A 22,581-nucleotide genomic window follows, 5' to 3' on the forward strand; every position below is an offset into this window, starting at 1 on the left:
GTATATGTATATATATGGCAACAATAACAACTACAACAAGGGCAACAAAATGGGAAAAATAACCTCCAGGAGCAGTGGATTTGTAGTGCAGGCACTGAACCCCAGCGATAACCCTGGAGGCAACAAAATAAAAAAATAAAAAATAAAAAGAATGATTCCTATGTAAGATACCTGTGTCCCAGGGGCCCCTGAGGTTGAACTGAGGGCATAGAGTAGAGAAGCCAACTGCTCACAGCTAGTCTGACGGTAGTGAAACCAGCAGACCTGCTTCATTGACATTGGCTTGAACGGGAAGAAGGCCTGCTAATGCTTCAGTTGTCACAGTGGGTGGCATTGTTGTGAAATGTGTATTGGAGGGGTAGGAAAAGGGTGTCTGAGGGTGGGCCTCAAGTGTTCCAGGCCTGAGGAGGTCTGCAGAAGGTCACTGCTGTCTTTCTGCTGGTGGCCAGGGCTTTGACTGTAACTGTGTCTTCTTTGATGTTTCCTCTTTGTTTATAAGAATTCTGAGTTGTAACTTAGTCTTGTTAAGGATTCTTCATTTCAATTTTTTAAAAAATATGTATTCCCTTTTTGTTGCCCTTGTTGTTTTATTGTTGTGGTTATTATTGTTGTTGTTGTTGGATAGGACAGAGAGAAATGGAGAGAGGAGGGGGAGAGGAAGACAGACACCTGCAGACCTGCTTCACCACCTATGAATCGACCCCCCTGCAGGTGGGGAGCCGGGGCCCTGCTCGAACTGGTCCTTAAGCCGGTTCTTGGCATTTTGCACCACCTGTGCTTAACCCGCTGCACTACCGCCTGACTCACTCATTTCAATTTTTAAAGATTAGGTGCTTTTTTTTTGGTTAATTCTCTTTATTGGGGATTAATGTTTTATATTTAACAATAAATACAGTAGTTTGTCCATGCATAACACTTCTCAGTTTTCCACATAACAATACAACCCCCACTAGGTCCTCTCATCCTTTTTGGAGATTAGGTGCTTTTACATAAACTGTGAGGTTGGGTTTTCCCAGTTCCATCTGTTGTGGTGCTACACAGAACCCCTTTAGCATGAGATGCTCTTAGCACGCTCCTAACTCTTGCTAAATGATTCATGAATAGCCTCTAGAAGTATTCGAAGTTTTGGATCCATTTACAGATTTGAATGGTAAACTTATAATTGAGACTATTGTACTCTGAGGAAAAGTCAGAGCTAGAGGCATATGGTGTACTTCGTGCTCTGAGCCAGGCTCTGGGTGAAGAGTGTCAGCACCTGCCTCTGGAGCCCTGGCTGTGAAATCATGGTCTCTCTTCAAGTGATGATGTCAGACTGTTTCTGTGTGTTTCTCTCCAGCTGGCTTCCCCATGGGCTATGCAGCAGCCGCTCCTGCCTACTCCCCCAACATGTACCCTGGAGCCAACCCAGCCTTCCAAACAGGTATGCTGGCCATATGTGCTGGATGGGGGGGGGGGGGTTGTAGGTGCAAAGTGGGTGCATTCTGAAAGGAATGGTGTTGAACTGGGATTTGGGGTCACACTGATGTCACAGTTCATAAAACTAGCTTTGTGGACAGTGCAATGTACAACTTTAATTTTTTTTTTTTTAATTTATTGGACAAAGACAAATCGAGGGAGAAGGGGAATTAGGAAGAGAGAGGGACACCTACAGCAGCACTGCTTCACGTTTGTGAAGCTTCACTCCTGCAGGTGGAGACTGGGGCCCTAAGTCTGGGTCCTGCGCAGTGTAGTGTGCTCTCAGCCAGGTATGCCACCGCCTGGCCCTGCCAGATAATACATTTCTTGTGTCCTCCCACAGTTTTCAGTCAGTTTCTTAACAGGTAACTAGACATCTGTTTATGAACAGTGTTGATCACAGGAACTAAAGATCATCTTGCTATGTTAATAAACAGGATTTTCAGATAATTCTTTACTTCTCTCCAATACTTCAGCATTTAGGTAGTAGTTTTGGAGAAAGTCTTGCTTTCCATATAAGGTGTATGAGGATGCTTTTAGATTTTTGAAAATCTGATATAGTTTACAATGGGATTGGTTTGACTCGGCCTTCGAGAAGCAAAGTCATTTCAGGGGACTCTTCCATGTGAACCTGCACTGGAGTGCCAACTCATTTCCTGCACCAGCACTGCAGTTTGCCACACTGCTTCAGCAGTGGAAGAGGAGTTTTCTTTTTCTTTTTAAATGTGTATGTATATTAATGCTTTTAAACTTTATTTATTTGATAGGATAGGGAAATTTAGAGGGAAAGGGGATAGAGAGGGAGAGAAACATACCTGCGGCACCGCTTCCACTGCTCATGAAACTTTGCTCCTGCAGGTGGGAACCAGGGTCTTGAACCCAGGTCCTTGGGCACTGTAATGTAGGTGCACCACCACCCTGTATCTGGCTTTTATTCACACTTTCTCTCTCCACTTAACTAAAATGACATGATATGTCTTTTGGGGTCTGTTATAGACCTTTTACTCCTCCACTGGTTCAGCAGGGCTGCCACTCAGTAGATTCCGTTAACAGTGACTGACATCACTCCTTTTGTGCAGCTCACCGCCTTTAAGCAGCTCTTGAAACTTAAGAGAAATAAGGTGAATGTTTAAGGTGTGGGCTTCGAGATAAAATAGACCCCTCACGACCTAGAGCAAGATCTTTCTTCTTCTCTTTTGTAATCTCACTTAGGCTTCACTGGTCTGTTTTCTAAAATATTTAAAAAGTGATGGACATTTTTGGGACCAGCTTCTTCCATGCAACACAATTATTCTGACATTCCAGCTGTATGTGTCAGCAGTCCCTCCGTTCCTATGTTAGGTAGTATTCCATTGGGTGGAGGTAACCCAGCTTGCTTATTTATTCACCGGTTAGTGGACATTTGACTTATCTGCAGTTTCTTTTTTAATATTTATTTATTCCCTTTTGTTGCCCTTGTTTTATTGTTGTAGTTATTGTTGTTGTTGTTCTTGATGTCATTGTTGGATAGGACAGAGAGAAATGGAGAGAGGAGGGGAAGACAGAGGGGGAGAAAAAGATAGATACCTGCAGAAAATCACCAGTGAGTGCAAACACGTGTGGCTCATGGACAGAGAGGAGCCTAGGGAGAGATTAAGTGACTGGTAACAGTTTGGCAGTTTATCAGTTGAGACACCACCTCCAGTCTGTTTCAGCAACAAGGGGACGGCTGAAGGGAGGAGAGGACTCCCCTGAGACTCACCAAATGCAGCTGTGAGTCTCCATTGCTGCTGCTCTCAGAATCTGGAGCAGCAGCAAGGAGGCCCTGTGCTGACACCAGGGGTCAGAGAAGTAACCAGGAAACTCAGGAGACAATCTAGACCTCAGTGGCTGAGCAGTGGGGCTGTGAGAGTCTCTTTGCATAACCACTGGATTATCTCTGCCCCACCCTGTTTTATCTCTTGGTCAGGAGTCAGTGATTAAGCTAAGAAGCCCACTTGTAGTTTAAAAGCCCTCAGGCTCCCATAGCCTACAGGGAAGGAAAAAAACAAAAGAGGCTTGTAAGGCACTGAGCTCCAACTCAGGGGTTAAAATTGAAACAACTGTCAATCTCCACAACTGTGAACCCTATGATCACCTTACTTAGACACAAATCAATTCAGGCAAGAGTGATCAGTAATTTGAAAAGTACTGAGAGAGGGACCTCATAACATACTATATAAAATGGTAAAACCAGTAAGAAGAAATATTGGAGAAGTGAACCAGGACAAGAGTCCAGCTAAAAGCCCCTCAAAGGTTGAACCGCAAAATAATAAGGTCAACATCCAAACACTAGTTAAGGAAATAACAGGAGTGAGTAAAGAGTTTGAAAGAATTGTCATCAGAAATGCAGAAACAACAAATGAGACTCTAGAGGAAAACACTAATTATCTCAAGGATATTAGAGAGCTGAAAGCTGAAATAGCTGAGCTCAACTAGCTGAACAAGGTAAAACAGTATCAGAACAGGGTAACAAAATAGATGAACTCCAGAAAATAGAGGGCAGAGAGAATAGAATCAGTGAGGCTGAAGACAGAATTAGCAAGATCAAGGATGAATTAGAGACAACTAAAAAGGAAGAGATCTCAAAAAGAGATTAAGAGATACTGAAAACAACAGAGACTTATGGGATGACTTAAAAAAAATAATATACACATTATTGGCTTACTAGAGGAAGAAAGAGAGGGAGAGAAAGAAAGCATTCTTCAGGCCATAATAGCTGAGAACTTATCTAGTGTAGACAACATCAAAGACAAAGTTCAAGAAGCCCAGAGGGTCCCAAACATAGTTAATTCAGACTTAAAGACACCAAGACACATCCTATTTAGAATGGAAAGGAATAAGGATAAAGAAAGGATCCTGAAGGCTGCAAGAGAAAAACAAAGAGTCACCTACATAGGAAAAGCCGTAAGATTAGCAGCAGACTTCTCCATACAAACACTACAGGCCAGAAGAGAATGGCAAGATATCTATCGAGTGCTCAATGAGAAAGGCTTTCAGCCAAGTCTGCTGTATCCTGCTAGACTGTCATTCAGACTAGATGGAGGCATCAAAACCTTCTCAGACAAACAGCAGTTGAAGGAATCAGCTATCACCAAGCCTGCCCTGAAAGAAGTTCTGAAAGGTCTGCTATAAACAGTCAGACCACCATAAATAGGTCATATATCAGAACACTCTAAAACTCTACAAGAATTGCATTAAAATATCTTCATTCTTTGATATCAATAAATGTCAATGGCCTGAATTCACCTACTAAAAGGCACAGAGTAGGAAGATGGATCAGAAAACACAACCCAACAATATGCTATCTATAGGAAATCCACCTAAATCAAAAAGACAAACACAGACTCAAAGTGAAAGGATGGAAAACTATCATATAAGCCAATGGCCCACAAAAAAGGGCAGGAACAGCTATTCTTATATCTGACTCGATAGACTTTAAAATAAATAAAATTTAAAAAGATAGGGATGGACACTACTTAATGCTCAGTGGATCAATCAAGAGGACTTAATAATTATTAACATCTATGCACCCAATGAGAAGCCATCTAAATACATCAAACATCTACTGAGAGAGCTACAGCAATATATTAACAGTAACACCGTCACAGTAGGGGACTTCAACACCCCACTCTCTCAACTTGACAGATCATCCAGGCAGAAAATCAATAAAGACATAAGGGAGCTAAATGAGGAGATAGATAAACAGAACTATTGGACATTTTCAGAGTCATTCATCCCAAGAAACTGGAATACACATTTTACTCAAATCCACATGGGTCATTCTCAAGGATAGACCATAGGTTAGGCCACAAAGACAGCATCAGCAGATTCAAGGGCATTGAAATCATCCCAAGCATCTTCTCAGACCACAGTGGAATTAAACTAACATTTAACAATCAAGAAGATTAGTAATAGTCCCCAAATGTGGAAACTCAATAGTAACACTCCTTAACAACTACTGGGTCAAAGAGGAAATAAAGGAAGAAGTCAAAATGTTTCGAGAGTTCAATGAAAATGAAGACACAGGGAGTCGGGCGGTGGCGCGGTGGGTTAAGCGCACGTGGCGCAGGGCGCAGGGACCGGCGTAAGGATCCCGGTTCGAGCCCCCGGCTCCCCACCTGCAGGGGAGTCGCTTCACGGGCGGTGAAGCAGGTCTGCAGGTGTCTATCTTTCTCTCCCCTCTCTCTCTGTCTTCCCCTCCTCTCTCCATTTCTCTCTGTCCTATCCAACAACAAAGCAACGTCAACAATGGAAATGGTAACCGCAACGAGGCTGCAACAAAAAGGGGGAAAAATGGCCTCCAGGAGCGGTGGATTCATGGTGCAGGCACCGAGCCCAGCAATAACCCTGGAGGAAAAAAAAAAAAAAAAAAAAGGAAGACACAAGCTATCAAAATATTTGGGACACAGCTAAGGCAGTACTGAGAGGGAAGTTCATAGGCACACAAGTAAACATTAGGAAATGAGAAAGCACAAATAAACAGCCTGATTGCACATCTTAAAGACCTAGAAGAAGAAGAACAAAGGAATCCTAAAGCAACCAGAAGGACAGAAATCACTAAAGTTAGGGCTGAAATAAATAACATTGAAAATAAGAAAACCATACAAAAGATCAACAAAAGTAAATGTTGTTTCTTCGAAAGAGTGAACAAAATCAACAAACCTCTAGCCAGATTCACAAAACAAAAAAGGGAGAAGATCCAAATATTTATTTATAAATGAAAGAGGAGATATTACAACAGACACCCCAGAAATTCAGCATAAGTGAAATAAGTCAGAAACAGAAGGATGAATATGCGATTATCTCATTCTCACGCAGAAGTCGAAAAACAAGATCAGAAGAGAAAACACAAGTAGAACCTGAACCGGAATTGGCAGGTTGCACCAAAGTAGAGGACTCAGGGGTGTGTGGGGGAGAGAACACAGGTCCAAAAAGGATGACGACCTAGTGGAGTTGTATTGTTACGGAAAACTGAGAAATGTCATGCATGTATAAACTGTTGAATATAAAACATTAATTCCCCAATAAACACATTAAAAAAAAAAAAAAGACAGACACCTGCAGACCTGCTTCATCACTTGTGAAGCGACTCCCCTGCAGGTGGGGAGCCGGGGGCTCGAACTGGGATCCTCACATGGTTCTTGTCCTTTGTGCCACATGCGCTTAACCTGCTGTGCTACCACTCGCCTCCCTTTTAACTTTTACAGGTAAACCTGCTATGAAAACTTGTATGCAAGTCTTTGTATGGACATATGCTTTCATTTTTCTGCAGGAAATACAAAGGACTGGAGTGGTTCTTAAGCATATCTATATGTTTTGTTTTTTCCCCCTTGTATTCCCTTTTTGTTGCCCTTGTTTTATTGCTGTAGTTATTGTTGTCGTCGTTGTTGGATAGGACAGAGAGAAATGGAGAGAGGAGGAGAAGACAGAGAGGGGGAGAGAAAGACAGACACCTGCAGACCTGCTTCACCGCCTGTGAAGCGACTCCCCTGCAGGTGGGGAGCCGGGGGTTTGAACCAGGATCCTTATGCCGGTCCTTGCGCTTTGAGCCACGTGCGCTTAACCTGCTGCGCCACCGCCCGCCTCCCAAGCACATCTATCAGTCTGACTTTGTTGGAACTGCTATACTGTCTTCCAGAGTGGTTGTGCCACTTTCTGGACACCAGCAGTGTGCGAGAGTCCTGGTCCTGCGCTGCCTTGCCGGCACTCGGTATGTTCTTCCTCATTTCAGCCGTCCGAATGAACGTGAAGGGGCATCTCATAGTTTCAGTTTAGACTCAGTGACTGACTGCTGAGTGTTTTTTCATTTGCTTGTCATTTCTGTCTGATTAAATGTGATCCTTTACTGTGCGTCAGTTTTTAAAATTCTCTTGTGTTTAGATGGCTTTTTTTTTTAAAATCAGATATTTGATTCATAAATACTTCTGTCAGTATGGCCCTTTATTCTCTGAACAGTATCTTTAAAAGAATTAAGAATTTATGCAAAGCGCAAGGACCAGCGTAAGGATCCCAGTTCGAGACCCTGGCTCCTTACCTGCAGGGGAGTCACTTCACAGGCAGGTGAAGCAGGTCTGCAGGTGTCTGTCTTTTTATCCACCTCTCTGTCTTGCCCTCCTCTCTCCATTTCACTTTGTTCTATCCAACAACAATGACATCAGTAATAACAACAATAAAATAAAACAACCAAGGGCATCAAAAGGGAAAATAAATATATAAAAAATGTTAAAAAAAAAAAAAGAATTAAGAATTTATGTTTAATAATGCTAGTTTATCACTTCATTCTCCTGTAGATCTTGTTCTTGGTGTTTCCAAAAAAAATCTGGGAGTCAGGAGGTAGCACAGCGGGTTAAGCGCACGTGGCTTGAAGCAGAAGGACCGGCATAAGGATCCTGGTTCGAGCCCCCGGCTCCACACCTGCAGGGGTTTCGCTTCACGGGCGATTAAGCAGGTCTGCAGGTGTCTGTCTTTCTCTCCCCCTCTCTGTCTTCCTCTCCTCTCTCCTTTTCTCTCTGTCCTATCCAACAACGATGACATCAATAACTACAACAATGAAAAACAAGGGCAACAAAAGGGAAAACAAACAAATCTTTGCGGAGGCAGGGCTGTGGTGCACTGAGTTAAGTGCACATAGTATGAAGCATAAGGATCCCGGTTCAAGTCCCCGACTCCCCACTTGCCAGGGGGGTCACTTTACAGGTGGTGAAGCAGGTCTGCAAGTGTTTACTTTTCTCCCTCTCTATCTTCCCCACCCCTCTCAGTCTCTCTCTGTCTTATCTAAAGAAAATTGAAAAAATAGTCACGGGAGCAGCAGGTTTGCAGTGTTGCCATTAAGCCCCACAATAACCCTGGAGGCAAAAAAAAAAAAATCACAAAAATTTTTCTCTTGTTTTTCTTCTATAGGCTTTAGGGTTTTAAATTTAGTTTTTTGTTCTACTTTTTGTATAAAGTCGCAAGTATGAATTGAAGCTTTCCCCGTAGTTTCTAGGTGTCTGTGAGTACATGTGATCCTGTTACAGGCCGCCGCCCAGGGGTCGCCATTGCTGGTTTCCGGGGCAGCTCCCTGGTGTTCGTTTTCCTCCCCTCCCTCCCTCCCTCCCTTTTTTCTTTTCTTGCCTCCAGAGTTATTGCTGTGCTCAATGCCAGCACTATGAATCCGCTGTTCCCAGTAGTCATTTTTTTTTCTATTTTATTTGACAGGACAGAGAGAAATTGGGGGGGGGGGCTGGGGGGTCCTGCAGATCTGCTTCACCAGTTGTAAAGTGTCCCCTTTAGAAAGGGAGCAGGGCCTTGAAGCCAGATCCTCGCACATAGTACTGTGAGTACCTAACCGTGTCTGTGACGCACAGGATAACGTGAACGTGCTTTTAGTCCAGCTTTTTTTTTTTTTTTTTCCTTTGACTGAAAGAAGCTCAGGATTGTTGGAGACTGGCAAAGCCATTCTGTTGGCCTGGGAATCAACACCCCTGAGAAGGGGCGGGGGGGTATTTGGAGGCATACTGGTGCAGCCATAGTGCTTTTTCATTGTCTGCTTTCTGAGAGCAAGTGTGAGGAGAGAGAGAAGAGAGGAGAGAGGGGGCCTCCGCCCCGCACCCTGGGGAGAGCTCTGGGATGAATGCCGCTGCACATGCACCGCGAATCCGCTGCTCCTGGAAGCTATTTTTCCCCCTTTTGTTGCCCATGTCGTCTTGTTGTTGTGATTGTTATTGTTGTCATTGCTGTCATTGTTGGTTAAGACAGAGAGGAACAGAGGGGGAGAGAAAGACACAGGGGAGAGAGAGACTCCTGCAGACCTGCTTTACCGCTTGTGAAGAGACACCCCCTCCCTGCAGGTGGGGGGCTGGGGGCTCAAACCAAATCAGGCCGGTCCTTGCGCTTGGCACCATGTGCGCTTAACCCGTTGTGCTACCGCCTGACCCCTTATATATATATATATATATATATATATATATATATATATTTAATGTTTTACTTCATTTTTTAATATGTGTTTTCCCTTTTTGTTGCCCTTGTTTTTTTATTGTTGTGGTTACTATTGTTATTGATGTTGTCATTGTTGGAGAGGACAGAGAGAAATGGAGAGAGGAGGGGAAGACAGAGGGGGAGGGAAAGATTGATACCTGGAGACCTGCTTCCCCACCTGTAAAGCAAGTCCCCTGCGGGTGGGGAGCCAGGGCGCGAGCCAGTATCCTTACACCGGTCCTTGTACTTCGTGCCACGTGCACTTAACCCGCTGCACTACTGCCCGACTCCCCTAAATATATATTTTTAAGATTTTATGTATTGATGAGAAAAAGAAGAGAGAGAAAGAATCAGACATTTCTGGTACATGTACTGCTGGGGATCGAACTCAGAACCTCTTGCTTGAGAGCTCAACACTATCCACTGCACCACCTCCCAGACCACACCGAGAAAGCATTCTTAATGAATACAGACCATGCACACAGTGGGCGATAATTCTGATAAGGCTCTTTAGAGGAAATTTTAATTCCTTCTGGTTTTAAAAACACCATTTAAAACTAATGCATATCAAATGAGTTTTCCTTCCTGTCAACAAAGAAAATACATGCTTGTAAGCATAATCTGATAATGTAATTTCATTTTTAATTTTCTGTGTTTGGCAGGTGGGGGCAGGGAGATGGCATACCAGACTTTCATGCCTGAGGCCTTGAAAGTTCTAGGTTTAGTCCCATGCTTCACCATATGCCAAAGTTGAGCAGTGCTCTGATCTTTCTCTGTCTGTGCCTCTCTTATGAAAGTAAAAATACTTTTTTTAACTTTGAAAAAGTACTTACTGTCTTGACTTGAGCCTAAATTATGCACAAATGCCAGCGTTCGCTTAGATAATTTTGACAGGCTGTAGCACTTTTATCGTCCCAAAGCGTTCCCTCCACCCTCTCCGAATCATTTTTCTCTCGATTTCTGTCACTGTAGTTAAGTTTTTTTACTAGGTATTTAAAATGAGACTACACAGGTGCACTTATCTTTGCTTGGTTTCTTTTTGTAGAAGTTGAACATGATCTGATGCAGCCTTTTAAAAGTTATCTTTATTTATTTATAGGATAGAGAGAGCCAGAAATTGAGAGGAAGGGGGAAATAGAGAGACTCTGGCAGCACTGCTTCACCACTTGGGAAGTCACAGCTCCTGGAGGCACCCCCCTCATTTTATCTGATAGGACAGAAATTGGGAAGGGGGCAGGAGATACTGCAGACGGGCTTCACCACTTACGAAGCGTCCCTGCTGCAGGTGATTCTTTTTTTGATTGATTTCATTATGATTGACAAGTTGGTTGGATAAGAAGGGTACAGCTCCACACAACTCCCACCACCAGAGTTCCTCATCCCATCCCCTGCATTGGAAACTTTCCTATTCTTTATCCCTCTGGGAGTATGGACTCAGGATCATTTTGGGGAGCAGAAGGTGGAAGGTCCGGCTTCTGTAATTGCTTCCCCGCTGCACATGAACAGTGGCAGGTCAGTCCACACCCCCAGCCTGTTTTTGTCTCTCCCTGGTGGGGCAGGGCTCTGGGGAGGTGGGGTTCTAGGACACATTACTGTGGTTATCTGCCCAAGGAAGTTAGGTTGGCATCATGGTAGCATCTGCAACTTGGTGACAGAAAAGCAGAACAGTGGTTCGGGAGGTGGCGCAGTGGATAAAGCATTGGATTCTCAGCCATGAGATCCTGAGTTCAATTCCCGGCAGCACATGTCATGTACCAGAGTGATAATCTGGTTCTTTCTCTCTCTCCGCCTGTCTTGCTCATGAATAAATAAATTCTTTTTTAAAAAATGAAAGAAAATCAGAACCGTATGTTTAATAATCAGGAACCTAAAGTAAGAAGAATAGAGCAGCTGAGATTTGGGGGAGGGTCTCCATGTTGGATATAGCTAGTGGGTCTGTTTTAGGTCTATTCCAAGGGGCCCATGACTTGATTAGTTTTTGCCTGAGCCAGATGGCTAACAGACAGGTGGGCTAAAGATACTGTCTGGGGAAATAGTGTCAGAGGAAAGCTGGATCAGAGAAGAGAGTAGCTCCCAAATATGGGGAAAGTGTATAAGTACTGTTAATTGTAGACCCCATTGATGTGATCTGGGGCCCATATTCAGCACAGGAGCCTGTGTGACCTCTGCGTCCCTGTTGGTCTGAGCTCCCATTCTGTGGGCATAGCTGGGAACATTCTAGGCTGCACTCATTTCAGGACCGGTCTGTCTCGTCTAGAGTATGTTGACCCAGCCTTCCTTCAGAGAGTGGGGCTGTCCTTGCCACTGTTCTGCATTGAGGCCAGGTCCTCCAGAGGCCACAGGAGGGTCCGTGATGCTATTCCTGATGGAGATGACCAGCGCTAGTGGAGAGAGGGATCTGTTAGATCCAGGCCCATCATGTGTATGTGGGAATCTCAGCATTCCCTAACTAGGGCCCCAGATGATGGGCTGGCCTGGTAGTGACCAAAAGACCCATCATTACAGTGTGCTGGTCTCTTGCATACTCTCTCTTTTGTGGTCCTTGCTTTACCTGACAAGGTTAGCCTTACAGTGACCCTGAGTGGTGTTACTCTGTTTTCCTGTTACTAAACATTGGGGTCATTTCTCCTTTTTGCTGCTGTAAATACAAATGGGGAACTTTTGTTTTCTTTTTAACCACAGCACCGCTCAGCTCTGGCTTATGGTGGTGTGGGGGACTGAACCTGGGGCTTTGGAGCCTCAGGCATGAGACTCTCTTTGCATAACCATTATGCTGTTTACCCCCGCCCTTGCTTTCTTTTTTATAGCAGCTTCATGGCCTTGCCATGTTCATGGTTCCCTGCTCTAAGGCTGACTATTCTTTTGTACCAGAGAGAGAAGAGTGAGTGACCACAGTACCGCCCCACCGTCTGTGGAATTCCCTCCCATATGCATTTGAATGTTTTGCCAGCTGATCTGTCCTCCTACTACCTATTGAACACTTCCTAAGATCCTTTTGTGGACATGTGTCCTCATCCTTGTAGGCGGAGTAGCAAGTGAGTTGCTGGGTGCTCTTGGAAGTGCTGTGTAACTAGCTCTCTGGTACCGTGACGGGCCATGTCTGAGCATCCTGCTAGTTGTGGCATCGTGGTGACTGTGTGTACGTGCAGACTGTTTGGGAAGCAGCTTGGCAGAGGCCCAGTTTGCAAGCATCAGAGGCATCCCCTGTGGACGGACTGTTGGCGCTTTGGCTGATGTGTACAGAATGGCTGTTATCCTCATTCAGGTCCTCTGACCTCAGGACACTGACTGGTTTCCGTCACTCACTGTAGCTCGCGTCTGTCTCCAGTTGAGTCCCCACATCCCTGGATTCACACAGCACGTGTTCTTCTGTCTCTGTTTCACTTCCTGTGACTTTGTTGAGGCTTATTACATATTGTGTGCGTCCATAGTTCCATCTTTGCAGTTGCTGAGTACTTAGTTCGTTGTATGGATGTACATTATGAACAAAGTCCCGAAACCATCAAAGAAGCCCCTGCTCTCTGTTGAGGTGGGCTCAAAAAAGAGAAGCGGCGCCCCTACTGCTTACCGGAGAGACTCCCGTCCCCTCTTTTTGAAGGAAGCAGATGCTCATCATTTCTAGGACTCGGAGGGCAGGCGCTCTCCTGCCACCAGACGGCCTAGAGCTCCTCCCTCACTGCTCACGGGGTCCGGCTGCTTTGACTCCCAAGCCACTTCCTCCGGCTGCTTTTTAGCTTATGAAATGTGTTTTCTCTTGTGTTGTTTTTTTCATATCGTTTTTTTTCTCTTGTGTTTTTTAATATATATATATATATATATATATATATATATATATATATATATGTATATTAAGTCAATTGGCTTATCATTTTCATGTCATTTTGGTGAGGGAGAAAAGCAGACTTATATGTCAGGCTGTTGTCCTAGCTCCAAGAAGTTTTTTTGCTATAGGTAGCCAGTACCTAATGTTTGACAAGGTGTGTGTGTGTGTGTGTGAGAGTGTGAGTCTGTGTGTCTAATTAGTAGTAGTAATGAGCAAGCTTAACAGTTGAGTCACTCAAGTCCTTGCTTGCTTTTTTGAAAGAAATTAATAGAAGTGTAGTTATGGGCTTAAAGATATACCTTTATTGCCAGATCATGTCACAGGAAGACTGTACAAATTTGTGTTCTTATAAATGGGAACAGTGTATGTTAATCATGGCAATTCCACTACTAGGTATATATACCCAAAAGATAGAATAACACTCCTTCAAGGGGGTATGTGCAGCCCCATGTTCATAGTGGATTTATTCACAATAGCAAAAACTTGGAAACAACCAAAGTATCCTTCGACAGATGACTGGGAAAAAAAACCTATGGGACATAGACTCAATGGAGTATTATTCAGCAATTTAAAAAAAGATGACACTGTGTCTTTTGGGGTAAAGTAGATAATTTGGAGGCGGTTGTGCTCAGTGAAGCAAGTAGGGAGGTGAAGGCTACCTACAGAGTGGTTTCACACATACGCAGACTGCAGAGAACGAACCCTCGGCTGTGGAAAGTGCTGTATTTGTTCCCCTGTTTTAATGTGAGTCTCGGTTCAGTAGACCACTTTCCTGCCCCTGGATTGTCCACTACACACACGCGCACACACACGCGCACACGCGTGCGCAGAGAGCACATCAGCACATCAGGTGCAGGGAACGAATGTAGCGGAGGGCGGGGTGGAGTCCCGCGCTGCTGTCGGGCCTTCCCTGTGGTCAGGACTCAAGCCACCGGGCCTCTGTTTCAGGCTACAGTCCCGGCACACCGTACAAAGTGTCCTGCTCCCCCACCGGTGGGGCGGTGCCGCCGTACTCCTCTTCCCCCACCCCTTACCAGACGGCCGTGTACCCCGTGCGGAGCGCCTACCCCCAGCAGAGCCCGTACGCACAGGTAGGACGGGGCAGCCGGGGCAGCCGGCTCGGGCACTGGCGGGGGCGAGGCGAGAGCCAGCCTCCACGTGGGCGCTGGCGCGCTGGGGCTCGAACCCGGTGCCAGTCGTCGTCTCCCTCCCACAGCAAGGCACGTACTACACGCAGCCTCTGTACGCCGCGCCCCCTCACGTCATTCACCACACCACCGTGGTGCAGCCCAACGGCATGCCGGCGACGGTCTACCCTGCTCCCATCCCTCCGCCTCGAGGCAGCGGGGTCACCATGGGTATGGTGGCTGGAACCACTATGGCCATGTCGGCAGGTGAGTGTGACCTTGGGGTTCTCTGAATGGTGGCGGGGCGGGTGTGAAGGGGAAGTCCACTCACACTCGGACCCGGGGCGTGGCTCTCCGTGGCTGCAGGTGATGGAAGCATATGTGGTTCCACTTGTTTTTTCCGTCCACTCGCCTCAGAGGAGACTCGGTTTCGTGTGAGGTTTGTTTGTTTGTTTGTTTATTCATTGACCAGAGCACTGATCAGCTCTGGCTTATGGTGGTACAGGGGATTGAACCTGGGACCTTGGGGCCTCAGATACGAGAGTCTGATTGCATAACCATTATGCTTTCTGCCCCGCCCCTGGGTGTGAGAGAGAGTCCAGTGACGAGCCCTGCCCTCATCAGGCCCCTCCCCACAACTCGTCTGATGACTGGATTCTGCTGTCAAGAGTTTGGGGACGCAGCTTTACCAGTGACCCGAGCCACTTGGCGACAGGACTGAGAAGTGACACCCTCAAGTTAACAGAAGGAGGGGGAGGCGGGCGGTGGTGCAGCGGGTTAAGCGCACGTGGCGCCAAGCACAAGGACCGGCATAAGGATCCCGGTTCGAGCCCCCGGCTCCCCACCTGCAGGGGAGTCGCTTCCCAGGTGGTGAAGCAGGTCTGCAGGTGTCTGTCTTTCTCTCCCCCCTCTCTGTCTTCCCCTCCTCTCTCCATTTCTCTCTGTCCTATCCAACAACGACGACATCAACAACAACAGTAGCCACAACAGTAAAACAACAAGGGCAACAAAAAGGAACAAATAAATAATTTTTTAAAAAAGGAAGGATGGGGCCATCTTGAATCCCCTTGAGCAGGGGCTGCCCTTCCATCCCTACCCCTTCCATTTTATCGGAGTGTTTTTATGGAAGCTGCTTCTGCGTTCACTCCCCCCCCCCCATTGTTAGGCAATATGCTATGGCGAGCTCATAGCCCTGGCTGGCGGGGCAGAGTGCGTGGAGCCCTGAAGGGTCGGTCTGGAGTCTAGGCATGCTTTCCTCCCACAGCTGTGAGGAATGGAGTTCTCTTTGGCAGGCCTTCGGGCACGTGATACACGTGGCCGCCCATACTTGGGAGGTTTCTCTCCCCCTTCAAGGGTGTGCGTGCTTTGTTTTCTAGACTTCTGTGTAAGGGAGTTGTGCCAGGGAGCAGGCGTCGCAGTTTATACCCAGGGTCTGCCTCTCTCGGCTCTCCATTCTTCCTTGCGACGGCAGAAGAGAGCGGGGCTCAGACAGACACTGCGAGGCAGAGGCACGGCACGCGGGGGGAGGGTAACAGACGCTGGGCTGGATGGTGAGAGCAGATCAAGCACCAGAGGTCAGAGAGAGCTGCATGGGGGGTCAAGCACCAGGGGTCAGAGAGAGCTGCATGGGGGGAAGCACAAGGGGTCAGAGGGAGCTGCATGGGGGGGGGGGGGGAGCACCAGAGGTCAGAGAGAGCTGCATGGGGGGAAGCACAAGGGGTCAGAGAGAGCTGCATGGGGGGGGGGGAAGCACCAGAGGTCAGAGAGAGCTACATGGGGGGGGTCAAGCACAAGGGGTCAGAGAGAGCTGCATGGGGGGAAGCACCAGAGGTCAGAGAGAGCTGCATGGGGGGAAGCACAAGGGGTCAGAGAGAGCTGCATGGGGGGGTCAAGCACCAGAGGTCAGAGAGAGCTGCATGGAGGGAAGCACTAGAGGTCAGAGAGAGCTGCATGGGGGGGGTCAAGCACAAGGGGTCAGAGAGAGCTGCATGGGGGGAAGCACCAGAGGTCAGAGAGAGCTGCATGGGGGGAAGCACAAGGGGTCAGAGAGAGCTGCATGGGGGGGTCAAGCACCAGAGGTCAGAGAGAGCTGCATGGGGGGAAGCACCAGAGGTCAGAGAGAGCTGCATGGGGGGAAGCACCAGAGGTCAGAGAGAGCTGCATGGGGGGGGGGTCAAGCACCAGAGGTCAGAGAGAGCTGCATGGGGGGAAGCACCAGAGGTCAGAGAGAGCTGCATGGGGGGAAGCACAAGGGGTCAGAGGGAGCTGCATGGGGGGAAGCACCAGAGGTCAGAGGGAGCTGCATGGGGGGGCGGGCCACTGCTGCTTGTGCATGAAAGGACCCAGGTGCTCACGGGCCTTTCTACAGTACAGGATATACTTTTTTTTTTACTTTTTTATATTTATTTACTTCCCTTTCGTTGCCGTTGCTTTTTTGCTGTTGTAGTTATTGTGCTGTGAAGCTGGGAAGCAGCCAGAACTCGCTCGCCTTACAGAACTAATCTTCTTTTCCCACTGAGCAGCAGCTCTCGTCCTTTCCCCCATCCGTCCCACGGTAGCCACTGTGGTACTGAATTCTTTTATTTATTTATATTTTTTAAATTTCTTTATTGGGGCATTAATGTTTTACATTCAACAGTAAATACAATAGTGTGTGCATGCGTAACATTTCCCAGTTTCCTGTCTGAATTTGACTGCTCTGGTTGGATCCTCACGTAAGTGGGTTCGTATGGTATTTGTGTGTGTAAGTGTAAGAGACAGACATTTCACTTAATATACGGTCTTCAAGATCAATCTGTAGTGTAGCATCTGTCTGCATTTTTTAAATTTACTTTTTAATTTTTATCTTTTTAAAAATTTATTTATTGAATAGAGACAGCCAGAAATTGAGAGGAAGGGGAAGAGAGATAGACAGATACCTGCAGCCCTGCTTCACCACTTGTGAAGCTTTCCCCTTGCAGGTGGGGACTGGGGGCTTGAACCTGGGTCCTTGTGCACTGTAACATGTGCGCTCAACCAGGTGCACCACCACCCAGCCCCATCTGTCTGCATTTTTTCCTTTTTTAATGTCTAGTAATTTTTTTTTTTTTTTTTTTGCCTCTAGGGTTATTGCTGGGGCTTGGTGCTTGCACCACAAATCCACTGCTCCTAGAGGCTGCTTTTTTCCCCTTTGTTACCCTTGTTGTTTTATTATTGTTGTTGTTGTTATTGCTGTCGTTGTTGTTGGATAGGACAGAGAGAAATGGAGAGGGGGGAAGATACAGAGGGGGAGAGAAAGACAGACACCTGCAGACCTGCTTCACCGCCTGGGAAGCGACTCTCCTGCAGGTGGGGAGCCGGGGGCTCGAACCAGGATTCTTATGCCGGTCCTTGTGCTCGGTGCCGTGTGCGCTTAACCTGCTGCACTATGCCCGGTCCTCAGTCATTTTTTTTTAAATCTTGTCATTTATGTGATCTGCAAGATATTGGTTGTGTTTGTAGGGAAAGCACAAAGGCTTCTACAGACTGTAAACTTGCTTCTATGACTTTGTATTCAACACTGTCCCCCCTGCATCCCCACACATCTCCTTGGCAAACGGGCTGGGGAGACAGCTGTCCTCAGAGGTAGCGTGGAACCGGGGGGCCCTGTGACAGCATAGGGACAGGCATGTGTTTGTGAGGACCGCTGGCTGCCACAGCTATGTTCTTTTTTTCAGGTACCCTGCTGACTGCCCACTCCCCAACTCCTGTCGCCCCCCACCCTGTCACTGTGCCCACGTATCGGGCTCCAGGAACTCCCACCTACAGCTACGTGCCCCCTCAGTGGTGATCACCTTGCACATGTAAGTGGCTGGTAAGACCTGGGTTGGTGCTTGGTTAGACTACATTTTTTCCAGTGAAAACTATCAGATTTACTATGTAGTCAAGCACTCGCAAGGCAAATGCTCCCTGCTCACTGGAAGAGAGGAAAGCGGCCGAGTATTGCGTGTCCGCTCTGCCGCTCCGCGCTGCTCCCCTGCACTGCACACACTCTCGTCCCCGGTCAGCTCGGCTGCGGACAGGAGGGCCCCGGCACTAGTTCGAGTCCCCGTGAGGTCCTTAGGTACCAGGAACCGCCGTCCCGCTGCTGCCCTTCGTGGTCCTGGCGGGTGTCCGTGGCTCTGAGTAACTCACTGTCCATCTTCTCTTGCCCTGCCCAGGTTTGAGGACGGAGCTGTGCAGTCACATCACGCAGGTTCCACAGCTGGTGCTGCAGGGCCTTGAGCCTCCAACCAGGACTTTCTTCTTAATGCTCGCGACACTTAGCTGAACACTACTACGCCCGGTCCGGCAGTTCCCAGCACCATTTAGTCTCCAACTAATTCTGTGGGTTGGTCTTAAAGCAAATCCTCTTTTGTGGGCTGCCTGGCAATTTTTTTTAGCTAATTGTAATGATAAAAGGGAGTAATAATCTATTCTAAATCATACCTAGTCGAATGCATGTTTTACGAAACAAACACAAAAAGCTTGCTCCATCTACCTGCAGTGGCTGATGCTAAACCATCATACGCAAAACCCAAAGGGACGGAAAAGGATTTTACAGCTTGTGTCGCTAATGCACTGTCGTAATGTCTGTGAAGTCTTAAAGTCACAAGTGTTGATGTGAATCTCTTCATGGAGCGTCTGAAATCCCTTAGGCTCTTCAGCCGTCTGGGGCCGATGTGGTTGCCTGCCAGGTGGCGATGTGACTTTTTCTTTTCTGCCGTGTGTTTCTTGTGCACTGACAGCGCCGCAAGGAGTCGGGGGCCAGGAGTCCACCACTCCTGGGGTGCAGTCAGGACAGCCCAGCCCTTCCTTCCACTCAGCCTGGCCAGGTCGGTGAAATGTGGGCGGCATGCACAAGGATGATTGTGGCAGGTTAGAGTTTTGTGACCAGTCCCCCTTGGGGGCAAGAGGTGGGACAGGAGCAGCGAAGCAATGTTCTCCCGCATGCCTTCCTTTCCTCTCCAGCCTGTCACAGTTAGAGACGATGCGTTCCATCTTTTCTGGAGAGCTCGTGTGTAGAGCTGAGTTACTTTCCTGGAATAGAAGGCACACGAGCGACAACCACACTTGGAGGTGTTGGCCTCTCACTCGCTCAGCTTACAACATCATCCCTTTTCTTTTTCCCTGAGAAAAAATCTCTGTAGGCATTTCTTAGCCTCTCCCCACAAAGAAGGGCCGCCATTTCAGCTGTGTATTCTGAAGGAAGTTGTATATTTAAAGACTATTAAAAGGGATCAGTTTTTATTTTAAATTGCTTGTTTTCTTGTAGAGAGGCTGGGCCAAGGCTGTGTCTGGCCCTGCCCACCTGATGGGCTTGTCCTGAGAGCTGAGAGCTGAGGGGGTGAGCTGCCTGAGCCTCTCCTGCCTCCCTCCCTGCGGCCGGACGTGCTCTGTGCAGGGCAGGCGTGGGCTGGCTCTGTAGGGGACTTTGTGTTTCAGATCTGAATTTTGTACATAAGCCGAGTTTTTTGCTTCCCCCCCCCCCCCCGCCTTCCTAAATGTACCCAACTTGTATTGTTGGAAGTGTCTGTTTTCAGCTTGTCAGCAAGGGTGAGGGGAAGTGTTTTATTTTTTATTCCCTTTCATCAGTATTTCAGATGAGGTGTGGTGGCCCAGTGCCTGCCCTGGTGTGTCAAGTGCTGTGGACTTGGATTAGGGAGAGGACCCTGCTCTTGTTTTTGGCAGCTAGTTAAGGGCTTTGGCACTGGTTTGGCATTCAGCCCAGTTGTGAGTGGGACACCTGACCCCTGAACCTTTAGTGCTTTTTTTTTTTTTTTTATAGTAAGTACTCTGCATAGTCTTTTTCACATTTTGTAAAGGGTTTGTTTAGGAACATTTTTGCATGGATCACTATAAACAGAAGGTTCCTTATTCCTCATGCCTATTAACATGGTTCGTTTGCTGAGAAGTACTTTCAATTACTTTAGAAGCACTGAGCATGTGTGCAGCTCGTGCACGTGCAAGTGTGTGCGCTGGCCGTTCTGCCTAGGCGCAGTGTCCACTTACTCAGCTCTGTTGGTAATTCCATCAGTGTAGTAGATGGTCTGTAATCTGGGTAGGTTCTAGAGATTCCAGGGTCTGGGTGGAGGAACAGAGCAGTCAGCTTCCAAGTTTAATGATAATAGACTAGAAGGAAATAGTCACCGTTGCAGTGTACGCTTCAGTGAAAAGCCCCGGACAACAAAATGGGAAAATACCTACATGCTGAGGTGTAAGAAGCAGAGCCCTTTGCAGTGAGGAAGCTGCAGGAAGTCGTGTAAAAGGCTTGCCAGGACTTGGCACACACAGTGCAAGTGTCTCCTCCACAAGCACCGAATCAAATGTCTTCAAGAGAAAGAGTGGGCTGCACCCCCCTCTCCCCACAGATCAGCTTCATAGTCTCCAATATCAAAATAGATAGATACCTTTGATGAATTGGGAAGCTTTATCAAATACTTCTACATTACAGAATGCATTTGTGCGTAAATCTTTCCAATTTTGAAACTGTCGGGCATCAGCTATCAAGTATGATGAAAGGTAGATGTTGTCTAGTGCTAGAATCTGGACGTAAGACTATTAGCAAAGCTATATCATAGGTTATACTTTGAGCAGCATTTACCTCCAGTACAATTAAGGAATAAAACTTCTGTTAATACAGTTGCATAATTTGGCGTCTCACAGTAATGGAATAGAAAAACCTTTATTTTTCTGTATGTGACATTCCTAATGTAAGATTTTTTTTTCACTCAATTATGGTTCTTTTAGAAATTGAGACAGGCTAGTGAAGGACCTAGTATCTATAAAATATGGACATCATTATGAATATTTAACAAATGTTCTCCAACCTCTCCTGTTAGGATTTAGAAGGCCATTTTTCTCTTTAAAGGAGTCTTGTTGGACTAGGGCCAGGTGACTCACGCTCAGCAGGGAGGAGTTCCGTAAGCTCAGTGCCTGAGAAGTCAGTGGGCTTGAGGACACTTCCAGAACCTTCTCTCTCTCTCCCTCTCTCTCTCTCTCTCTCTCTCTCTCTCTCCGTCACGTGTCTTCATTAGACCTCTCAGCTACTCCTCTGACTTCCTTGAGTGCCATGCAGGTGTCGTATGCAGGAGTGAGGACTCCTGAGCCGAGCGAGGGTGGGAGCACAGGGCCAACAGCCTGCCCTCCCGAGCTGCGTATGTCCCTGGGACGACGTGGGGTGGGTGGCTGCTTCCCTCTGTCCTCACACTGCTGCGCTACTTTCCTCCTCTCTGGGCTGGTTACCACCTGACTGGCTGTTGTGAAGGCGGTGTTATGTTGGAGGTGGTCTTTCGGGGGAGGAAGTGAATCTTCAGTCTATGAGGAACAGGAGACAGACTTTCTTAGGACAGCGACTGAGGAGAGGCAGGTGTTTGCAACCTCCAGGATGTGCCTGGGGCCCATGGGGAAGAGGTGCCAAGCCTCCTCTCAGCTTCCGAGCCCCTGGGGACCGGCCTGCACGTGCACAAGCTCAGGTCCCTGTACCCGCAGGCTGGCTGCGGACAGCTGGGTCAGGGTCGGGCTGTCTCTGCTGTGCCCCGATGGGGTCACCGGACATGCACTCAGGAGGCCTGAGCAGCACGGGTCATGCGTGACTGACAGTGGTTCCTTCCCGCTTAATGTGTTTTTTAAATACTGTTTGTTTGTTTGTTTGTTTTGAGCCTGCTTTCTTGGTACTGTTTTTAAGCCTAAGTCGTCAGCATCGTCTTCCAGTGTTAGGGGCGTCTCTCACGTCTACATCTGATTTTCTGTGTCGATCAATACAAAACCATCCTGAGCCAGTTCCACCATGTGTAAATTCTTACTATCTTAATTTTTTTATTCGATCTGATGAGTAGGTGAGCTCAGATTTAAAATCCTTAAAGCACGTTTATTGTAGCGAGAATTGTTAATGTATTAACACTGCAGTTTTCAATAAAGATTGACTTGTGTTGCATAGCACGGCTGAAACATTTTCCTGTAGCTCTTATTAGAAGTGGTTTAGCGGGAGTCGGGCTGTAGCACAGCAGGTTAAGCGCAGGTGGCGCAAAGCACAAGGACCGGCATAAGGATCCCGGTTCAAACCCCGGCTCCCCACCTGCAGGGGAGTCGCTTCACAGGCGGTGAAGCAGGTCTGCAGGTGTCTATCTTTCTCTCTCCCTCTCTGTCTTCCCTCCTCTCTCCATTTCTCTCTGTCCTATCCAACAACAACAACAATAA

The 22,581-nt window shown here is 47.2% G+C and overlaps 1 protein-coding gene across 3 annotated transcripts in view; it reads left to right on the top strand.

The window, feature by feature from the left end:
• Positions 1–22,318, top strand: part of FAM168B (family with sequence similarity 168 member B) — a 34,664-nt gene extending 12,346 nt beyond the window's left edge. For 2 of the 3 annotated variants that reach the window (XM_060178183.1, XM_060178184.1), the window contains exons 3-8: positions 1,337–1,420; positions 7,115–7,186; positions 14,207–14,349; positions 14,475–14,652; positions 18,081–18,206; positions 18,564–22,318. In XM_060178183.1, coding sequence (XP_060034166.1) covers positions 1,337–1,420; positions 7,115–7,186; positions 14,207–14,349; positions 14,475–14,652; positions 18,081–18,193 — 590 coding nt within the window. In that variant the 3' untranslated portion in view covers positions 18,194–18,206; positions 18,564–22,318. The remainder of the gene's footprint in view (positions 1–1,336; positions 1,421–7,114; positions 7,187–14,206; positions 14,350–14,474; positions 14,653–18,080; positions 18,207–18,563) is intronic. The other variant, XM_060178185.1, reaches the window with a different exon arrangement.
• Positions 22,319–22,581: the final 263 nt, after the last annotated feature.

The sequence above is a fragment of the Erinaceus europaeus genome, chromosome 18, assembly GCF_950295315.1.
Source record: "Erinaceus europaeus chromosome 18, mEriEur2.1, whole genome shotgun sequence".
NCBI classification, from domain to species: domain Eukaryota; kingdom Metazoa; phylum Chordata; class Mammalia; order Eulipotyphla; family Erinaceidae; genus Erinaceus; species Erinaceus europaeus.